The sequence below is a fragment of the Triturus cristatus genome, chromosome 3_2, assembly GCF_964204655.1.
Source record: "Triturus cristatus chromosome 3_2, aTriCri1.1, whole genome shotgun sequence".
NCBI lineage: Eukaryota > Metazoa > Chordata > Amphibia > Caudata > Salamandridae > Triturus > Triturus cristatus.
Genome location: NC_140584.1, coordinates 1,211,770,050 through 1,211,792,973, shown reverse-complemented (window position 1 = coordinate 1,211,792,973; position 22,924 = coordinate 1,211,770,050). Strand labels below are relative to the sequence as shown.

General features: G+C 49.8%; 1 protein-coding gene across 1 annotated transcript in view; it reads right to left on the bottom strand.

Moving 5' to 3' along the window:
• The window catches only part of LOC146859468 (unconventional myosin-X-like), an 869,852-nt gene that overhangs the window by 455,918 nt on the left and 391,010 nt on the right, over window positions 1-22,924 (bottom strand). The window contains exons 7-9 of the mRNA XM_085650190.1: window positions 19,829-19,842; window positions 19,420-19,504; window positions 5,784-5,887 (exon numbers count right to left, since the gene is read on the bottom strand). Coding sequence (XP_085506316.1) covers window positions 5,784-5,887; window positions 19,420-19,504; window positions 19,829-19,842 — 203 coding nt within the window. The remainder of the gene's footprint in view (window positions 1-5,783; window positions 5,888-19,419; window positions 19,505-19,828; window positions 19,843-22,924) is intronic.

Below are 22,924 nucleotides of genomic sequence, written 5' to 3'. Positions count from 1 at the left end.
TCTGGGGGTGTATGTCATCTGTGAGACTCAAGGCGGGTGAACCAGGTCTGGGGGTGTATGTCATCTGTGAGACCCAAGGAGGGTGAACCAGGTCTGGGGTGTACCTCACTAGTGAGACCAAGGAGGGTGAAGCAGGTCTGGGAGTGTACCCCACTAGTGAGACCCCCTTGAACCAGGTCTGGGATTGTACCTCACTAGTGAGACCCAAGGATGATGAACCAGATCTGGGGGTGTAACTCGCTAGTGAGCCCCAACAAGGGTGAACCAGGTCTGGGGGTGTACTGCACTAGTGAGACCCAACAAGGGTGAACCAGGTCTGGGGGTGTACTGCACTAGTGAGACCCAAGGAGGGTGAACCAGGTCTGGGAGTGTACCTCACTAGTGAGACCCAAGGAGGATGAACCAGGTCTGGGAGAGTACCTCACTAGTGAGACCCAAGGAGGGTGAACGAGGTCTGGGAGTGTACCCCACTATTGAGACTCCTTTGAACCAGGTCTGGCAGTGTACCTCACGAGTGAGGCCCAAGGAGGGTGAACCAGGTCAGGGGGTGTATCTCATCTGAGAGACCCAAGGAGGGTGAACGAGGTCTGGGAGTGCACCTCACTAGTGAGACCCCCTTGAACCAGGTCTGGGAGTGTACCTCATGAGTGAGACCCAAGGAGGGTGAACCAGGTCTGGGGCTGAATGTCATCTGTGAGACCAAGGAGGGTGAACTAGGTCTGGGGGTGTCCCTCATTAGTGAGACCCAAGAAGGGGGAACGACGTCTGGGAGTGTACCTCACTAGTGAGACCCCCTTGAACCAGGTCTGGGAGTGTACCTCATGAGTGAGACCCAAGGAGGGTGAACCAGGTCTGGGGGTGTTTCTCATCTGTGAGACCATGGAGGATGAACTTGGTCTGGGAGTGTACCTCACGAGTGAGACCCAAGGAGAGTGAACCAGGTCTGGGAGTGTACCTCACTAGTGAGACCCAAGGATGGTGAACCACGTTCGAAGGTGTACCTCACTAGTGACATCCAAGGAGGGAGAACCAGGTCCGAGGGTATACCTCACGAGTGAGACCCAAGAATGGTGAACCAGGTCTGGGGCTGTATGTCATCTGTGAGACCAAGGAGGGTGAACTAGGTCTGGGAGTGTACCTCACTAGTGAGACCCCCCTTGAACCAGGCCTGGGAGTGTACCTCACAAGTGAGACCCAAGGAGGGTAAAACAGGTGTGGGAGTGTACCTCACTAGTGAGACCCAAGGAGGGTGAGCCAGGTCTGGGAGTGTACCTCACTAGTGAGACCCAAGGAGGGTGAGCCAGGTCTGGGAGTGTACCTCACTTGTGAGACTCCCTTGAACCAGGTCTGGGAGTGTACCTCACGAGTGCGACCCAAGGAGAGTGAACCAGGTCTGGGGGTGTATGTCATCTGAGGCCAAGGAGGTGTTACGGGAGTCCTCAAAGGAACGTTGTCAGCCTGTACGGCGTAAGCCAGCCGGGAAGAACTACCTTTCCCAGTGGGCAATGCGGCGCTTCTATGACGTGCTGATGCCATGTCCTGCGCGTAACGCTGTTTCCGGCGTCGCGCGGCCGTGAAGAGAGGAGCAGAAACGCCGAGCTGGTGCCGGATATTCCTTATGGGTTCCTGTGAGCAGTCGGTCTGGATATAGCTAAACAGAGGTCTGACGTGGTCGGGTAAGGGTGCACATGCACCATCGAAGTCTCCCAAGTTATTCGAGTGTGGGGTTTGGTACAGGTGGACCGCTGGCACCTAAGATATTCTCCTGGTAGTGCATACTCACTGTGCACGCATTCTTGTACATTATCCTGGTGGTGCATACTCACTGTGCACGCGTTCTTGTACATTATCCTGGTGGTGCATACTCACTGTGCACGCGTTCTTGTACATTATCCTGGTGGTGCATACTCACTGTGCACGCGTTCTTGTACATTGTGGAGGAGACCAAATTGGTATACACCTGTTGAGTGAAATTAAGGTCTCTGGAGTATACTGGGTGATCCTGTATGAGTGTGTGAGAGAGAGAGAGAGCGACGCCGTGAAGTAAACGGCTCTGGCATTTAAATCTTCAAAGGGAACCCCTCCATGCTCCGAGAGTGAGCCAAGGGAAATTTGGAGCCCATTGATACAGGGTGGAGCACTGATGGCCGAAGCCGGGATTCGAACCGGCAACTAGAGTGCATTATAACTAGGGCTTCCGGTTTTATGGTATTTATTTTTTTGCCATTTCCGTCTGTATTTATCCATATTTATTTTTTGCTAATTTTTTCTGTATTTATCCATATTTATTTTGGGTTTCGTGTAAAAATTAAGCTGAAATAAGGATATTTCCACATTTATTTAACTGATAAATATGCACTCATTCTTGAAAATCTGCCAGGTTTCAGTGCTGTGAACACCTGCAGAAAGATAAATCAGTGCACTTATATGAAAATATGCACATTTCAGTATCATCCTTGTGCATATCGACTGCTGTCAAAGCCTCTTCACTAAAATTCCTTTCTTTTTTAACCCCCTTATCTATCAATCCACACGTCTATTGGCCTGGCAGTCATGGTAGACAGTATTTAGAATCACTCAAAAAGCAACTCAATTTCCGTTTTTATCCACATTTAAAAATAAATACAGACAAGAAAATGAATGTTTTCTGTCTGTATTTATCTGTAAAAATCAGTAAAAACGGAAAACAGGGAGCCTTAATTATAACCATTTGCCGAAGCCGTGTTGAGAAACGGTGGAGTTCATAAATGAGAGTTTGTTTATGCATTCCAAAAGGTTACAAAGACTGGCAAGCTAATACCTATTGATTATTTTGGTAATATCTCTACCTGTTCTCTGTGGTTTTTGTAGATAAGGGGTACAAACAAACCCAAGTACGACCACAGAAGACCAAACCTTTAATGACGTTCAAATGAGGTTCAGTGTTATTTTCTTTTACAGGTATTAAAAGCCTCCTCAGGGTATTTTCCCATGTAAATGTTTCCTTGGTAGACTACACATAGATACAGTTGTTTAATGGTGTGCTTCTATTTTCACAGGTCTCCCTCCCCGCTGTCCCCATCCTTTCCTTCCCTCACTTGATCCGATCTATCTCCTGTGCTATAATAGCAATCAGAGAGGAAACGATCAAGAGGTGGAACCCTTTGTACAACGAACCAACTCCGAGGTGGTCGACGGATTCTACTCGTAGCTATCGGAGCTGACAGGAGGGTGAACTAGGTCTGGGAGTGGACGTCATGGTTGAGACCGAAGGTGGGTGAACCAGGGATGGGAGTTGTTAGACCTGGCACCTTGGCGTGAGTCTCCCTTCCACTTTTTTTTTGCTGTGCCTCATGTGTTTTTATGGTGTTGGCCGCTCAGAGCACTGTGCCACTGCCAACCAGTGCCACAGTGCAAGTGCTCCCTATGTAAAATGTATATTTGTTGGTTGGATTCCATGATTGGCTTATTTGGTTTACTATCAGACCCCAGTAAAGTGCACCAGGAGTGCCAGGGCATGTAAATACAAATACCGCTGGTGGGCTTGCAGCACTGGTTGTGCCACCCACAGAAGCGGCCTGGTAAAATAGGTCTAGGTCTGCCATTGCAGAACCTGCGTGCAGTCTGGTACTGTCATGCTGACTGGGCAAGTGCACCCACTTGCCAGTCCCTAAACCTTCTTTTAACTTCATGTTAGTCACCACTATGGTAGGCCCAAGGGCAGGGTGCATTGCAAGCATAAGGTAGGACAAGCCCTGATGCGTGTGGCATGTCCTAATAGTGAATTACAGCCCTTTTCATTTTTCACTATTGTAAGGCTACCCTATTCTCATAGGCCAGAATGGGATGTTAAGATTGTTACATCCTATGATCCTAACAGGCCCAGGGAACATGGTAGAAAATCGAGTTTAGTATGCCTAAACTCAGAATAATAAGGTACATCTTTTAGTAAAGTTTATTTTAATATTCTGCGTTTGCAAATGCCACTTTCAAAAAGTTGGCATTTGCTTGCCTAACCATTTCAGCCCGCCTCTGCGTGATGTGTATCTGCTGTCTGGCTTGTATGAGTGACAGGGCTGGGGAAACCCAGATGGGCAGGACTAGGTAGCCTGGTGGTGAATAGAAAGATTGACATATAGATGGGTGGGAGGAGTACACCTGGACTCTGAATAGGGCTGTGCTCTGCCACCTCAATGCCGGCTCCGCCTCCTGTGGAGCGTCTGAGGACTCTGCCCTGCACCCTGAAAGAAGAAGCCTGCATTGCATCAACAAAGTGCTCCAGAACTGGACTGAACTAGGCAAGGGCCCCCCTGGCCTGAGAGAACAAAGGATTTGTGGTATAAATGTAGGAGCCCTGCTCCTAAGAAACTAGATCCTGTCCTGCCAAGAAGAAACCTCTGTCCGACGAGGATTTACTGGGAAAGCTGCATGGAGGAGTACTGTCCCTGACCTGGGGGATTGGCCTGCAGTGGTTGCCTTGCTACGTCTTTCGTGCCCCTGGTCACTGGCAAGTGACCCAGACTCTGTCCCCTCTGCTTTCAGGTTCTTTTGATCTTCAATCCAGGCTTGGATCACACCGGACACTTTTCTCCTTCCCGGCAGCAGCACTTTGCAGCAGATCGCCTTTGAAATCAACGACGATTCCCGACACCATTTAACACCTATGCACCCGGCTTCCCTGGGTGAGGTAACTTGAGTACTCGGGTGCTCCCATGGTTTCTGGCCCTAGAACCCCCTAAGTCTAAAGGGGTTTTCCCAAAAGTTTTCTCCTAAGTGTCTTTAACTTCTAAAATTCCAACTGCTACTTTCCCATAGAATAGTACGGGGCTCGCGGCTGTGTTCTCACACTGCACACGTCCCCCGTGTGTCTCCTGTGTCACTACCGTGGGTGGTTCCTTGGGATCCCAGCGATTCTACGTGCTCTAGGCACTGTGTTTAGTCAGGTCGTGGTTCTTATACCACTCTCTTAATGTATGGTTTGGTCCACCCCTAGGGCCCATGGTATATTGTGTTATTTACTGTCGTTTTAGAACTGTATTATTGTGTATCTTGGACTCTAATCTCATAAAAGAGATTAGTAGAGAGTGTTTAGAAATAAATACATATATTTTATATATACCTTGTGTGGTTCTCCTTTCATTTAGTGATTCAAGAGGTTATAATCTGGTAAACCAAGCTGCTTTACACTCCTTCAAGACTTAGCCTGAAGGCTGCTCTCCATAGCTACCACTAGGATAGCTTTCAATAAAGGTTGTCTTTAACCTATAACCAATAAGGGGTTGTTTGGACTGGTACAGGGTGCCCACTATAACTAGTGGACAGCATATACCAGGCCAACTTCTCACAGGGTGAACCAGGTCCGGGAGTGTACATCACTAATGAGACCTAAGGATTGTGAACCAATGCAGACCCCTGGTGGGAGGAGCCTGTCCACTTTGAGGGGGGCCCCCACATCTAATGCAGATCCCTGGTGGGAGGAGCCTGTTCGATACGAGGGGCCCCGCATTGTAATGCAGACCCCTGGTGAGAGGAGCCTGTTCACTATGAGGGGGGCCCTGCGTTCTAATGCACACTGGTGGGAGGAGCCTGTACGCTAGGAGGAGCCCCACATCTAATGCAGACCCCCTGGTGGGAGGAGCCTGTTCACTTTGAGGGGGGCCCCCACATCTAATGCAGACCCCTGGTGGGAGGAGCCTGGTCCCTATGAGGAGCCCTGCCCCCTCTCAGGGACAGGAATCCCTGTTGGGAGGAGTCTGGCCTTACTGAACGGTCTGAGTGTGCAGCAGCACCGGATCCGGACTCACCATAACTTTACTGAACATGTCCAGGTCGTCGAGGTTTTCGTCGGCCACGCACCCCGACTGCGTGAGGTAGTAGTAGGCCTCGGGCTCCGACAGAGACAGGGCTTCTGCAGGGGTAAAGAGACAGATTTACACACTCGCCGTACAGGACTTCTGGTCTGACGCACACCACTGTTTTTTTTTTTTTTATATTTGTAATGTTTTAAGCATTACGACAAATACATTAGCACACAAATCCCAACATCTCTTGAAGACCCCAGAGTCCGGGCACTGCATAACCCCCCGAATCAAAGGTCACATCATCACCTCCCGTCTGCGCCCCGTCATCCATCCCCCCCCCCTCCTGAATCCTCACGTGTAAGGGCTGCTGAATGACGTCACCCCCACCCTCCCAGCCTATGACTGGGTTTGTTCACCCCACATTGCGTCCCATCCTCCCCACGTTTGTTTGATCATATCTCCCCTCCACCCTCTTCCTCTGCAGACTTCCTTTTCCATGAGTCTGGAACATTCCACTCTGGGCTCCCGGTCCTGGCGCCTGGGGGGGAATGCCAGAGCCCCATTTCTGAGCAGTTTCCCGTTTTGCCACCATACAACCCGGATTGACCAACAGTTTGTGATAGCGGGAGAGATGTGTCGGGCCCCATATACCCAGCATATACCCAGCAGTGCCAGTCATGTACGCAGCTCCAGGGGTAGCCCCGATGACTCCTCCAGAGGACCCCCAAACGATTCTCAGAAGACTCGTCCACGGGGACAGTTCCAGAGTGTGTGTAAAAAAGGGCCTACCAGCCCCCCCAGCCGCCCCCCCACCCCCCCCCCCCCCGCCCCCCCCCCCGCCCCGAGGCCGTCCGCATCCCCCTCCCTGCCGGTCCAACATAGCAAGGAGCGGGTATAGGGGCCCGCTGTGTGGAGTTAAGTTGGATCAGGTGAAAACTCGTCTTTATTGCCACCGCGTTACACAGGCCCGCCGCAGCCCCAGCGGCGCGGGCCCCCCAACCTTCAAGGGACCCCCTCAGCACCACAGTTCGGCTGGAGAGCTCCAGATTGAGTCCGGAGGCGGACCCTCAACAGGCGGGCAACACACATTGGGATCACCGAGCTTCAAACCCCCCACCCCCCCCCCCCCCGTCGTGTGTCTGACCAGTTATTCGGAGGTGGCATTCCTGAGGAAGGCAGGTTCTGCCGAAACGCGCGTAGAGAGGAACAGTTGCCACATCTCTTATTTGTGTCCTTTTCTATTCTTATGTAGCAAAACACAATCATGTTGTCATAACTGGAATTTTGTTCTTTCCCGTTTGAAATTATTGTATCCCAGAAACATTGATCATTATGAACAATTCAGTCATGTGTGTGACATGTGTGTATGGCTAGATGGAGGATTGTAGTGTGCACATAGATTTAAATGGGGACTTCTCTGCTACAACATTGTACATAGTAGACAACACTTGGAGATATTATTTAATAAAATATATATTTGTATTTTTCTAAATTACGAGTGATAGTTTCTCTTATCTCACAGGTATTTTTATTATGTGTATTTAAATAGGTTTTGAAGTTGCCCTAGGACTTTCACAGTACATCGTTAGCCACTGCCGCCAGCCATCCTCATCTGATCCCCCGGGCCATACTGCCATGTAGCCGGTAATTCCGACAGAGGGGGTTGTGGGACTCATGACCGTTCAATATAGAAGACCTGGCTTTTCAGCTCACTCGGACCTGCCCCCCCTCCCCCCACCACCTTGAGGCCCTCTAAAGTGAGTAGCGCACTTTAAAATTCCCCGACTGATTGATACATAATCGTGATCAATTTCCTTTCAACCCCCCATCTAGGAGTCTACCTTCCAGCGGGGAGTCTTCTGGCGCCTCCTATTCTAGAGTGTTCCCTGAGGACATGTCTCGCCTGACCATAGCGCAGCCACCGCGTCTGACATTCGATACTCCTTTCTCAGAAGGGCAAAGAGAACCGCTCTGTTTGCATCCCTCACATCTGCCAGCGTGGAAAGGCCGATCCCTGAAACCGTCGCAGAGCCACGACAGGTCGCAGACTGGACCCTCCCGCAATGGTGTCCTCTGGTTCAGCCTGCGGCCCCATGCCATCTTTCTAGTCCGTCTCCTCCAGATATCCACCACTGTCCCCAAAGCCGGGCTTGCTTCAGGCATCAGCCTGTCCCTGTACAGTGACTGCAGGGACCTCTGGTCTCCCATTCCTATCCTGGCCTGTGGAAATGTTGGGCCTGCCCAATCTGCAAACGCCCAGTCGTTAACTACGCTCGCATGCGATGCTTCATAATATTGCCTCCCTCATATTTAGATCTCTGAAGGACTCTCAGATCACTGCGAGGCTGTCCCCTCGTCCCGAGTAGGGTCCGCACAAATGCGTCCACCTTAGCAAAGAACCCGTCCAAAGTCTTATATGGGCTGATCTGGAGTACGTACAAAATCCTGAGCAGTGCCGCCAATTTCCAACATGGCCGCCTCCCCCACCGCAGAAGCGGCAGCGACTGCAAATGTTTGACGTCTTGCTCCAGTCTTTTGACTAGGCCTTGGCGGAGAACTCTGTGGAGAGACCTAAAAACTCCGCAAGAGCCGGAGTGCGTTTGGTCATGCAGTTCACATTGATTTCCAGCGCCGGGTGTTTGTCCCACGTAGTAAAATGCGCAAACTACACCATGCGCAGTGCAAGAGGGGACTGCTTCTTTCTGCCGCTCAAGTACATTTTCTACGCGAGTGGCAGCTTTCTCAACGCAAACTGAAGGTTTCTCAATGCAAGCGATTGTGACCATCCGTGACCGCCGGCAGTGAGAAACCTGACAGCCCGCGTTGAGAAATCTCACCGGGAGATGGATTTTCCTCGCTCGTCAACTTGGCATTGGCGAGCACGTGCAAGGAAAAAGTCTGCTGCGCTCAGCAGTGGAGAGTTTTTCAGGACCCTGCATGCTCCGCAGAGTGCAGAAATCTCCAGCCAACGGAGCGGAGTTCACCGCCCAGGCCAACTTTTGAGCATATGTCCTAGAATTGCCAAGTCTGGATATTTAGTAATCCAGATCCCCAGATATTTAAACTGCTCTGCCTCTACCCATAGCAGCTGTGTGAGTCTCTCCCTCTGGGTCTATTCTCCCATCAGGAACAATAAAGAAACAATAAATATTGTGGCAAGGTTAATTGCTAGCGCAACCTCGAGTATTCCCAACTTAATCTAAAAAATCACGGTGCTCCAAGAGAAAAAGAGCACCGCCAACACACAATATGTTGAGGAAAACCTAATCCACCTTAAATGAATGCAAACCCGAGCAAACAATATTCAAAAACGTTGATGTACGAGTACAAAATGGTCTCATTGTTCTTTGTAAAGCTGTTACACACACATGGTTGGAGTACTCTCCTTTGGAAGTGACAACTAGATACAGGCATTCACCTTCTGACTTATGGAATAAACAATACCACCGCCCTTAGTCTGGTCGCAAGGAGTTTAGCCAGGATCTTGACATCTGCGTTAAGCAGTGATATGGTCCAGTATGATTCCCATCGATCTCTGGGCTTCCCAGCCTTGGGGATAAGCACCATTGTCGCCAAACGCATATCGTCCGGTAGCTCTCCCTCCTGAAACGTCTTCACGAAGGTCGCATGAAGAGAGTCGCCGCCCACCTTTTCAGTCTCTGAAACAATTCAACTGAGAACCTGTTCGGTCCTGGGGCTTGTCTGGATTGCATTTGATCCATGGCAGAGGATACTTCCTCCGCTGTAATGTCTGCCTCTAAGCCTCTCCTGTGTTCCCGGTCCAACCGGCTCTCTGAGCAGTCATTTAGAAAGGCTAGCACTTCTTGTTCAGGGGCACCCAAGTGTGCATTGTTAAAGGTTTATAGGTGTCTGGCAAAATCCTCCGCTATCCCTCCACTCCCTCTCACTATGGCCCCTGAGTCTACCTTTAATTCTCTATTGGACATAATGGTCTCTTTCCTTACTTCCAATCCACACCAACAATTTCCCGGTCTTGTTTTCCCTTCATATATCCTTTTCTGTTTTGCTAGGTAGGATGTTTTGGCCTCATGGTTAGCAACTGCCTGGTACTCTGCCCACTTAAGATACATGGCTGTCTTGCCAGGGGACGGTGGGGTCTTCGCCTATTCCCATTCCAACAGAGTCAATTCCCCTAGTACGTCTCTCCCAATTTCCCCGTGATGACTCCCCTGATGGTGGCCCTGTACGCCTCCCACACTGTAACAGGGCTCAGCATCGAGGTCTTCTTTTCCCCAAAATAGAGTTTGGAAGCTTTACCTAAACTTTTGACCTCCTGCTCATTGGATAGGCACCACGTTTACATTTTCCTCATCCCCCTTAGTTCCTGAATATTAGGGGACAGCATCACTTGCAAAGGTGAGTGGTCACTGATTCCCCGTGCGAGGCATGCAGCCTCGTTAAACCTAGAGAGGGAGTCAACTGTAGTGAAAAAATAGTCAAGTCGCAAGTGCATGATATGTGCCCTGGAGTAAAATGAACACCCTCTCACCGTTGTGGCGAGTTCTCCAAATGTCGCACAGCCCCAGAGCTCGCACAAAGCCCTCTAGTTTCCCTTTAGTTGTCTTCTCTTCCACCCTGGAGCTCATCCTATCCGGATTGGGATCTAGTGCCAAATGAAAGTTGCCACCTGCTGCCATCAGCGCTGGGAGGGTTTCCAGCAGAATATTTCCCACCTTCTGTAGTGTTGTGGACTAGAGTCTCGGGGGGTAGATGTATTGATCAACAACACTGCTTCGGCCTCAAGTTCTCCCAAGATCTCAGTATAGCACCCATGGCTATCCCTCCACGTATGCTGCACATTCAACAGGAGTTCCTTTCTAATAAGGATCCTCAACGCTCTCGAACCGGAGGTATATTGTGTATATGCCGCCAGTCTTTATCTCCCCATGCTACAATGCTGTCCGCCAGTGGGGTACGTCTCCTGCAAACACACAATGTCGGGTTTGTATCTGCTATGGGCCCGGATTACCAAACTCCTCTTTAGCTTATGGCCCAGTCCATTAACGTTGCAGGCTAGTAGCGTCAGTGCTTGTATTTGTGTCATGGTGGCCATGTGAATTCCTCCACTTTAACAGTCTCAGCCTCAGCGAGTGACTTAGGTAAGGCTACCACCCGCCCGTGGTGTGTCAAGATGTTGTGACTTACCTGTAAACACCCCCCCTCCCTACCTTACGGTGAAGAGATTGTAGAACTAACCACCCCACCCACAACTCACGGTATGTTTGAGTCCTGAACCAAAACAACATTAAACCACCTTGTGTTGGGGAGGCCGTCCGTTCTTCCTGTTTCTTTGCCTTGACGGCTCAGGTTTCCATCCTTCATTATTCCTTCCCCTGGTGGTGGACCTGACCAGATACCCCGCTGTTCGAGCAACAGCCAGCTGTTGCCAAGGAGTGGGTTAGCCAGGTAGAGGAGCGCATACTTAAAATCCAGCTGGTGCAGCACCCTCTTGATGGGCACAAATGCCCCTCGCTGCCGTTGAACAAGGTTATATAGTCCGGGCACAGGTTTACCTCTGGTCCATCTATCATCCACAGACAGTGTTTCCTTGCCACCTGTAGGATGACATCCCTGGCCCTAAAGTTCATCAGCCTTGCAATGATCGGGCACATGCTTGCCCCAGGCAGTGGCGTGTAAGACGGGATTCTATGCACCCGTTCTACTGAGAGGAAGCTGGGGGGGGGGGGGGTGTTTCCCTGCAGAACTGTTTTGTCCAACCACTCCTCCACAAATAGCTACATGCTCGGCCCTTGAGTTCTCTGGCACTCCTACTATCCTGACATTATGGCGGTGGAAACTGCCCTCTTCATCTTCTAGCCTTTTACCAAGTAGCTTCACCTCCTGCTCCATGAGGTCTTTTATCTGCGGCAGGGCAATACGCAGTTGATCTTCCGACTCTTGGACCTGGTCTGATATGTTTCTGTGGTCGTCTCTCAGTAACCCCACCTCTCCCACCACCGGATGTCTTTGTGTCTTTTATGGGTTGTAGAATAGTCTGTGTATGCGCACCAAGGGGGGTACAATTGTCGCTGTTCTAGGATACCTCCACTCCAGTGACTACTGCCCTTGTGTCCGGGGGAGTCCCCTTCACATTACGTGGTTGAACCATTGCCCAGTATGCCTTCGTTCCAAAGCCCCTGTGCTGCATGTGTGTGTTTGCCCAGCTGATGGGATGTAATGTGAGTTCTCAGTCTGCCCCAATCCGCGCTCGCGTTACTGCCAGGTTCGCGTTTTACCTGGTCCTCCGTTAGTAAGCTTGCCAGCTAGAGTCTGTGCCGGTGGTGCCCTCACTGCTGCCCAGCTCACCACTCCACTGCAATTCAGGGCTCAATATATCCCCAGGCCTTCTCTGCCTTGCTCAGGCCCTGCGGAGTGTGTTCACTGTTCTGGGTGGGGTGAGGGGGGTGGTGGTGGTGGTGGTGGTGGTGGTGGTGGTGGTGGTTCCGGGAAGGCCACAAAGTCTTTTACGCGCGGGGCCCTCCTCTTGTGGGCTGCAGCGGATTTCACCCCTCCTGCCCCAGTTCATAAGTCCCAAGTAGTCTCCCATCAGAGATTCTCCTGCCGCTCTGCAGTACAATTGGAGCGGCCCCAGGTGTGCACCAGCTGTCTCCCAGGGCCGGCTCCCACTCTCACTTGTGCCGTATGCACCAGCCATCTCCCAGGGCCGGCTCCCACTCTCACTTATGCTGTGTGCACCCGCTGCCCCCCAGGGCTGGCTCCCACTCTCACTTGTGCCGTTTGCACCTGCTGTCCCCCAGGGCTGGCTCCCCCTCTCTCTTATTCCGTGTGCACCCGCTGTCCCCCCAGGGTCGGCTCCCACTCTCACTTATGCCGTGTGCACCTGCTGGTCCCCCAGGGCCAGCTCTCCCTCTTACTTGTGCCGTTTGCACCTGCTGCCCCCCAGGGCCGGCTCCCACTCTCACTTTATGCCGTGTGCACCAGCTAATCCCCAGGGCCGGCTCCCACTCTCACTTATCCGTATGCACCAGCTGCCTCCCAGGGCCAGCTCCCACTCTCACTTATGCCGTGTGCACCTGCTGCCCTCCAGAGCCAGCTCCCACTCTCACCTATGCCGTGTGCACCCGCTGCCCTCCAAGGTTGGCTCCCACTCTCACCTATGCCATGTGCACCCGTTCCCTCCAGAGCCTGCTCCCACGCTCACTTATGCCGTGTACACCCGCTGCCCTACAGAGCCTGCTCCCACGCTCACTTATGCCGTGTACACCCGCTGCCCTCCAGAGTCGGCTCCCACTCTCACCTATGCCGTGTGCACCCGCTGCCCCCAAGGCCAGCTCCCACTATCACCTATTCCGTGTGCACCTGCTGCCCCCCCAGGTCGGCTCCCACTTTCACTTATGCTGTGTGCACCTGCTGCCCCCCCAGGGCCGGCTCCCATTCTTTCTTATGTTATCTGCACCCGCTGTCCCCATGGGCCAGCTCCCACTCTCACTTATGCTGCGGCTCAGGTCTGCAAGAGGCTTGCGTGCTACGAATGCAGCCAGACCCGCCCGCTGCCTCCACTCTTGATCCTACTTCTGAAGGGCTTTCAGCTGCTGGGTCTGACGGACAACACCTCAGCCACCCGTTTCCTTACAGCAGTTTGGACGGGCCCGGATGGGCCCACGCCAGTCAGGGTTGCACTACAGTACCCGCTAGACAATTTCCTCGGTTCGGGGGGGGGGAGGGGCTGGGATAAGGCTTCTGCTGCACCCGCTCTATGCCCGAGGGTAACAGATGCCTCCCAGTGGTTCTCAGGCGCTTGCGGGCTCCGGTCACCAGCCATGTGCCATCTTGCCTGCTCGATCTTGGTGGCTGGCACAGCAGCAATCCTCGACTCTGCACCACTCTTGGGGGTAGCTGGGCCGCAGGTATCCCCCTTAGTGTCACCGGGATGTGCTGCCCCCTTGGCTAGGTCAGGTGATTAAATTCAGGATTTTAAGCTCCGGAGCCTCCGATGGCCGCAGGAATGCAGAATTTCAGGTCCTACAGGACGGACAGTTAGGCCATGCCTAGGACACCACTGTTGAGATGTCACATTATATCAAGCATGCGCCTCATGTGTACTCGCACCACATATACATTAAAATGTGTTTTTTTAAAAAAAATAACATTATTTTCCTTATACTTTCCCATAGGGAAATCTCTGCCACCGTGGCAGAGATCGCCACTTAAATGCTAAAATTTACTAGTAGAAACTTTACAGTCGTAAGGAAAATTCTACTTACCCAGTATGCATCTGTTCTTGGCATGTAGAGCTGTAGAGTCACAAGCTATGCATAGATTGCCATCTGGTGTTGGGCCTGGACATTTGCACTTTGTTTTTGTTCGAAGAAGTCTTTCCAGTCACAAGGTAGGCGACTCCTCCTTTCGGTGATAGTGCGCATGGGCATCAACTCCATTGTTAGATTTCCCGTAGAGAGTGAGAATGGAGTAAGTAACAGTAGAATAGAGAGGGTCATGTGTAATTATCGGAGTAAGATAGTACTGGAACAGATGCAGGTACCCGGGGAGGTGGGTGGGCGCATGTGACTCTACAGCTCTAGATGCTAAGAACAGATGCATTGGGTAAGTAGCATTTTCCGTTTGAGGCATGTGAGCTGTAGATCACATGCTATGCATAGACTATACAGCAGTAATCTACCAAAGCGGGGGCTAACCGGTAGCTGTTGCGGTATTTTGAAATAGTGTACGTAAAACTGCCTGGCCTACATTAGCTTGTTGTCTGGCAAACACATCTACACATTAGTGTTTTGTGAATGAATGTGGTGTAGTCCATGTTGCAGCTTTACAGATGTCATCTATGGGAATATTTCCTAAGAAAGCCATAGAAGCCTCCAGTTTGCGTGTGGAAAATGCTCTAAGGGGAATTGGCAAAGGCTTCTTTGCTTTTTGCATAGCGTGTCTGAATGCATTTAACAATCCACCGTGCAATACCTGATTTCGAAATGGGATTGTCTTTGTGTTGTGGAGCAAAAGCTACAAAAAGTTGTTTAGTGGACAAAAAGATTCTGTTCTTTCTATGCAATACATTCATGCTCTTTTAACATCCAAGGTGTGTAGAACACGTTCGCCCTCAGAATCTGGTTGAGGAAAGAACACAGGTAACTCAACAGGTTGATGTGTGAGGCAAAAACAACTTTAGGATTAGTACAAAGAACCACTTTGTTTTGGTGTACTTGTAAAAATGGTTCTTCTATGGTTAATGCCTGAAGCTCACTCAATCTCCTGAGTTAGGAGGTAGCAATGAGGAAAGCTGCTTTCCAAGTGAGAAACTGTAGTTCACATTTTTGTAAAGGCTCGAAGGGTGGAGCCATTAGCCTGGTACGGACAATATTAAGATTCGACACTGGGGCAGGTGGATGTCTTGGAGGAATAACTCTTGAGTCCTTCCATGAAAGCTTTACTAGCGGGCACTCTGAAAAGGGACAGGTGTCTATTTTGAAGATAGGCAGCTATTGCAGCGAGATGTAAGCGTATAGACGTGTACGCTAAATTTTAACTTTGTATATGTAGCAGATAACAAATGATAGTTTGAATAGAAGCATCAAGTGGATTGACATGGTTATTACAATAAATAACAAGCCGCTTCCCTTTTGCTGCATAGCAAACTCTTGTAGTAGGTCTTCTGGCCTCATTAATAATATGCACACAGTCTAGTGGAAGATTGAGATAACCAAACTCTATGACTTCAGGTGCCAGATCGCAAGGTTGAGAGGGTTGGGATCTGAATGTCTTATCGTTCCATGGCTCTGCATGAGGAGACTGGATGTGCAATGTAGCTTTTGATGAGGAACTGCTGATAGTTCTAATAGGGTAGTGAACCAAGGTTGGCGAGCCCAAGGGGGAGCTACTAGGTTTAGTGTGAGGGATGTTTGCCTGAGCTTCCGAACCACTAGTGGAATGAGTGGGAGAGGCGGAAAAGCGTAGGCAAATATCCCTGACCAGTTCACCCATAGAGCATTGGCTTTTGATAACGGGTGTGCATACCTGGAGGCAAAGTTTGGGCACTTTGCGTTTTGGTGTGTGGCGAACAAATCTAAGTTTGGGAAGCCCCACATCTGAAAGAAGAGGAAGAGAACTTGAGGGTGAAGTTCCCCTTCGTGAATTTGTTGCCTCTGTTAGCTGAGGAGGTCTGCAATCCGATTGTTCACTCCTGGGAGGTGTCCCTCTAGGAGATACATCTTGTGATGAATGGCCCATGTCCAAATGTCTTGTGCAAGGTGTGACAGCTGGAGAGAGTGTGTTCCTCCCTGTTTCTGTATGTAATACATTGCTGTCATGCTGTCTGTGCGCATCAGGACAGCTTTGCCTACAGGGTGAGTTTGGAAGGCTTTGAGTGCCAGGAAGACTGCGAACCGCTCCAGATGATTTATGAGGAAAAGCTTTTCCTTTTGACTCCACCATCCTTGAATTGTGCGAGTTTGGAGATGGGCTCCCCAACCAGTGAGGGAGACGTCTGCTGTTAGCACGGTCTGTGGAATCGGATCGATGAAAGTCCGCCCTTTTGTAAGGTTGTGTGAATTCCACCACTGCAGAGAGCGAAGAGTGCGGTCGTCCACCAATGTCAATGTCAATAGACCGTGAGACTGATTCCACTGGCGTGCTAAACATTCTTGAGTGGGACGTATTTGCAGTCTTGCATAAGGAACTCTCATGATGCAAAATGCCATCATTCCTAGTAGTTGCATGAATACCAGAGCTGGGGTTGAAATTTGGAAACGAGAGGCTGAATATTGTGAATTCTGGTTGGATTGGGATAGGCTGAAGCTTTTTGTGTATCCTCAGTGGCCCCTAGATATGCTTGTGTATTGGAGGGCAGAAAATGGGATTTTGTCAGATTGACTGTAAATCCGAGGTTGTGCAGTAAGCGTACTGTTGTTTGAGTGTGCTGTAGGCACTTTGAGAGAGTGCTGGCTTTAATAAGCCAGTCATCTAAATATAGGACGACGTGAACATGTTGTCTTCGCTGATGCACAGTGACTTCTGCTAGGCATTTGGTAAATACTCTCGGAGCAGTAGTTACTCAGAATGGGAGTACCTTGAATTGGTAATGTTGCCCCGCTATTACAGACCTGAGGTATTTGCGATGAGCGGGATGTAATGAATATGGAAGTACGCGTCCTTCAAGTCTAGAGTGGACATAAAGTCGTCTTGTTGTAACAGAGGAAGTACCTTTTGGAGAGTGATCATATGGAAGTGATCTGGTTGAATGTATAGGCTTAATTCTCTGAGGTCTAGTATAGGCCTCAGAGAACCGTCCTTTTTGTGAATTAGAAAATAAAGAGAGTACATTCCTATCCCCTGAGGCTGTAGTGGGATGGGTTCTATAGCTCCTTTTTTCAGAAGAGATTGGACCTCTTGTTTGAATAGGTGTATATGTTCTGGAGATAGTTTGTGTTTTCATGGTGGAATGTTTGGAGGGTTGCTTGTAAGTTCCAGGCAGTAACCAGATTGGATCATTTGTAACACCCATTTGTCCGATGTGATTGAATGTCAGACCGGGAGACATTGAGTGAGACGTCCCCCGACAGGTGTGAGAGGATCGGGGGGGAAAGGGGAAACCAGTCACTGCTTATTTGTGGCTGCGGAAGTGCGGGGTGTATTACATCTCCCTCTTCCTTTCCCATAGTTTCCACGAAATCCACCTTGAAAATATCCTCTGGTAGAGGGGGATTGAGTATTACCTCTATATGAGGTAGAGGACCTGTCAGTAGGGATGGACTTTGAACCTCTCCTGTAAAGGGATTGGCGAAATGAGTCACGATTGGATGGTGTTTGTAGCGCTCCCATAGATCTGGCTACTTCAGTGTCATTCTTCATTTTTTCTAAAGTGTCCACCATAGGACCAAATAAATGCTCCTTTTTAAAAGGTGAATTTAAAATAGATGCTTGAACCTCCGGCTTACAACCTGATACTCTAAGCCACGCGTGGCGTCTGAGAAGGATGCTAGTGTTAACAGCACATGAGGCAGTGTCTGCTGCATCTAGAGCACACCTGATCGAAGTATTGGAAATACGCTTCCCTTCCTGGATGAGGTCATGAGCCTTGGATTCATGTTCATCAGGCAGATGTTGCATCAGTTGTTCTAGCTCATGATAATGGGCTCTGTCATGTCTTGCCAAGAGTCCTTGTGTGCTAGCTATGCGCCAATGATTGGCTGCTTGTGCTGCTACTCTCTTGCCCGAGGCATCTATCAACTTAGATTCCTTATCGGGAGGCAGAGCGTCTCCCGTTGACTGAGACTTTGCTTGTTTCCGGGCATTTGAAACCACCGAGTCTAGTGGAACCTGACCTTTAACGAAAGTTGTGTCTGTAGGAGCCGCCTTGTATTTCTTATCCACTCTAGGTGTGAGTATCTTAGATCATACTGGATCTTTGAACACCTCATCTGCATGCTTTAACATACCCTTGAGCACGGGTAGTATATGTGTAGTTTTTTGTGATGCACTTAGTGTCGCAAATAGGAAATCTTCCTTATGGAGTTGCACCCCATGATACTGTGCAGCTGTATTAAGCAATTCTGTAAACCCCACATTATCATCAGGAGGAGAAGGCCTAGATGGGTATAGATCTGGGTCGTTGTCTTTGTTAGGATCCGTGTTATAATCTACAAAGGGGTCTGGAGCATAATCTTGTGGCACATACCCGTGTGTATCATGATCTCGATCCCCATCATCCTGCTGAAGTGAAGATTGTGGCTGAGGGGAATTTGTGGGTGTTTTAAGAAGGTTAGGGTCAATAGGTGGAGGAGGTGAGGAAGGTGAAAGAGGTGGAGAAGTATCAGTCCCCATATTCTTTCTCTTTAGAGGGATATGATAAAATTGCTCAAATTCTGTTTTTCTTTTCCCTGACAGCTTTGCATTAAGGTGTCCTGTTTTTGGGTTAATAACCAATTCCTTTTGTTTGGGGTCCATGTTAGCAGGTGGAACATCTAAACTAGTCTCCTTGGGTGGAGGAGGAACAGTCTCTTCCTTTGGGGCCATAATTTTCGGCGTAGAAGATTTTGGTGCAGTCTTTTTCAGAGCCAAGGATTTTGGTGCAGAGGATTTCGGCTCAGATGATTTCGGATCTGAGGTGTATTTTGGTGTTGAAGTTTTGGAGGGATAAGTTAGCTTATCTGTTGGTGCCCAAGTCTTGGGGTCGAGCCCCGAAGAGGACCCGAGCCGGAAGGCGTTACTAGTTGTTTTGGTGCCGCACCCGAAGGCGGGGCGTAGGGAACTTTATCTTGGTGCCGACCTTGGCCCGAAGGCAGAGGAGGGACCGGAGCCTTTTTAAGGGGTACTTTTTGGGGCAGAGGAGTAGCTTTACTCACTGTACGCTGACCTGGTGTGACCATCTACAGAGATGCAATTTCTACCTTGTGTACTGGTCTCCTCCTTCAGCTCTCTCAGTTTGGCTGATGTTGCTGACAACACACGCTTCTTTTCTAGCTGCCATCCTTGTTTACCAACACGTGGTACGGTTTCCTTTTCTGGGGCTCTTGTAAAATCACCTCGTCTCACCTCCTGCACCAGGTTCATGCTTATACAAAACATTCCAAAAATAAAGATAAACTTGATGTATGGACTGGACCCCAGTGAGCTCTCAAAGTCCTAAGACACAGGGAGCGCCTCTCACCTCTCTCCTCCCCCTGGACTCCGGTCAGCAGTGCATAGAAGATATGGTAGTTCCTCTCAGCAGGGTTCTGACGAACCACCCGGTTCTGAAACACACAAAATGTCAGTGGCAGAGGAGTGAGGCAGGAGCATGGAGACAGATCACGGAAATATTACAGGAATACGATGGGGGAGGGTGGGATTAGGGCACATGATGTGAAATGGACGGTGGTCAGACTAGCTGTATCAACTTAGGACCAGGTATGAAGAATCAAGGACACCAGATCAGAGAAGCCCCTGGAGGTGGGGAGAGGAAAGAAATCAGCCAGGACCGAGGTGGTTCACCAGTGGACGTGGAGTGAGATGGTCCATGAACGGGCCTGGAGTGACCTGACATCAAGGCGCCTGCAGATGCTGACAGCAGTACTCACCTTTTCCAGTAAATCTGTACAGGTGGGTTAAGGACATAGTGATGCTTTTGAAGTATACACCATCCTCACTGCTAGGTTTGAACCTTTGACCTCTACATGAGCCGAGAATCTAAACCAAATATTAGGGGAAATCCTGATATCCTGATGTATATGCACGGGCAGGAATGCACCCAAGGTCTGGATGTGTGACTGAGGGCAGTGTCTGCTCCCAATGTCCTAGTGTATGAATGAGGGCAGTGTCTCTCTCATCCTAGTGTATGAGTGAGGGCAGTTTCTCTCATGTCCTAGTGTATGAGTGAGGGAACTATCTGCTCCTGATGTCCTAGTGTATGAGTGAGGGCAGTGTCTCTCTTGTCCTAGTGTACGAGTAAGGGCAGTGTCTACTCCTAATGTCCTAGTTTATGAGTGAGGGAACGATCTGCTCTCGATGTCCTAGTGTATGAGTGAGGGCAGTGTCTCTCTTGTCCTAGTGTACGAGTGAGGGCAGTGTCTCTCTTGTCCTAGTGTACGAGTGAGGGCAGTGTCTCTCTTGTCCTAGTGTATGAGTGAGGGCAGTGTCTCATGTCCTAGTGTATGAGTGAGGGCAGTGTCTCATGTCCTAGTGTATGAGTGAGGGCAGTTTCTCTCATGTCCTAGTGTATGAGTGAGGGCAGTGTCTGCTCCTGATGTCCTAGTGTGTGAGTGAGGGCAGTGTCTCTCTTGTCCTAGTGTATGAGTGAGGGCAGTGTCTCATGTCCTAGTGTATGAGTGAGGGCAGTGTCTCTTATCCTAGTGTATGAGTGAGGGCAGTGTCTCATGTCCTAGTGTATGAGTGAGGGCAGTGTCTCTCTTGTCCTAGTGTATGAGTGAGGGCAGTGTCTCTCTTGTCCTAGTGTATGAGTGAGGGCAGTGTCTCATGTCCTAGTGTATGAGTGAGGGCAGTGTCTCTTATCCTAGTGTATGAGTGAGGGCAGTGTCTCTCTTGTCCTAGTGTATGAGTGAGGGCAGTGTCTCATGTCCTAGTGTATGAGTGAGGGCAGTTTCTCTCATGTCCTAGTGTATGAGTGAGGGCAGTGTCTGCTCCTGATGTCCTAGTGTGTGAGTGAGGGCAGTGTCTCTCTTGTCCTAGTGTATGAGTGAGGGCAGTGTCTCTCTTGTCCTAGTGTACGAGTGAGGGCAGTGTCTCTTATCCTAGTGTATGAGTGAGGGCAGTGTCTCATGTCCTAGTGTATGAGTGAGGGCAGTGTCTCTCTTGTCCTAGTGTATGAGTGAGGGCAGTGTCTCTCTTGTCCTAGTGTATGAGTGAGGGCAGTGTCTCATGTCCTAGTGTATGAGTGAGGGCAGTGTCTCTTATCCTAGTGTATGAGTGAGGGCAGTGTCTCTCTTGTCCTAGTGTATGAGTGAGGGCAGTGTCTCTCTTGTCCTAGTGTATGAGTGAGGGCAGTGTCTCTCTTGTCCTAGTGTATGAGTGAGGGCAGTGTCTCATGTCCTAGTGTATGAGTGAGGGCAGTGTCTCTTATCCTAGTGTATGAGTGAGGGCAGTGTCTCTCTTGTCCTAGTGTATGAGTGAGGGCAGTGTCTCATGTCCTAGTGTATGAGTGAGGGCAGTTTCTCTCATGTCCTAGTGTATGAGTGAGGGCAGTGTCTGCTCCTGATGTCCTAGTGTGTGAGTGAGGGCAGTGTCTCTCTTGTCCTAGTGTATGAGTGAGGGCAGTGTCTCTCTTGTCCTAGTGTACGAGTGAGGGCAGTGTCTCTTATCCTAGTGTATGAGTGAGGGCAGTGTCTCATGTCCTAGTGTATGAGTGAGGGCAGTGTCTCTCTTGTCCTAGTGTATGAGTGAGGGCAGTGTCTCTCTTGTCCTAGTGTATGAGTGAGGGCAGTGTCTCATGTCCTAGTGTATGAGTGAGGGCAGTGTCTCTTATCCTAGTGTATGAGTGAGGGCAGTGTCTCTCTTGTCCTAGTGTATGAGTGAGGGCAGTGTCTCTTATCCTAGTGTATGAGTGAGGGCAGTGTCTCTCTTGTCCTAGTGTATGAGTGAGGGCAGTGTCTGCTTCTAATGTCCTAGTTTATCTTCCCCCGATGATGTAGTGTATGAGTGAGGGCAGTATCTGCTCCCGATGCCGCAGTGTATGAGTGAGGGCAGTATCTGCTCCCGATGTCCTCTTGTATGACTGAGGGCAGTGTCTGCTCCCAATGCCGCACTGTATGAGTGCAAATAAATCCTTTTGACAGGCCAAAACATATACGTCTTAAATATGAGTAAATGACTCCCATGTAGGCCTCATACCCCACAGGGTGGGGGGTGGGGGGAGGTCGACAGATGGCGGGATAGGTACAAAAAAACACTAACCTTGCACTCGGCACATCGCCGACTCGGCTGTCCCGCCCCACTGCTCTTACCTGTGCCAGCCGCACCGGATTGTATTTAAAAGAAGGACATGTAGAAATGTAATGTTAACAAGTCCTTGCAATAACTAGCATCTGAAAGCTATTTTTCCACTAGGACAGGCCTAGGTGCCCTGTGTAGAAAACCAGGGTATGGATTAAAATCTTAATACTGTATTTTAGGAATGGGACTAGCTAGAAAAATATTTAAACAATGATTTATTTTTTATTTTCTTATAAAATGATTTATTGGCTTTTTTGGTACGGAGTACTACAATACAATAAAAAACATGGCAAGGCATTGAACTATACAAATCAGTGGCATCGCCATCTTGTTCGAATTCCACATGATTCGAGTGAAACATTTAGGAAAAAGGTTTCTCACTAGTGGCGTCCGGCCCAGATGACCACCGGCCCCAGATCTTGGGGTGCTTAGAGGGGACGCCTCTCCATTACAGATCTCTCTCTGCTCTACAATAGTCCATTCCGGCTGCCCAGGTTGCCATTGCCGGGGGCTTCGCAATGTCTCTTTTCGCTACTAAGTATCCCAGCCCCATCGAGAGAGATGATGATGATGATGATTTCTGGTGAGCGCCAACCCCTCCATGATCCCCAGCAGGGCTATGTTCGGATCTAGCTCTCGTTAATCTGCCGGAGATATGTTAACCAGCCTGGACCGACCTCCAGTGCTTGGTAAAGCGCGGGCGGACCCACATAATATGATAAGAGGAG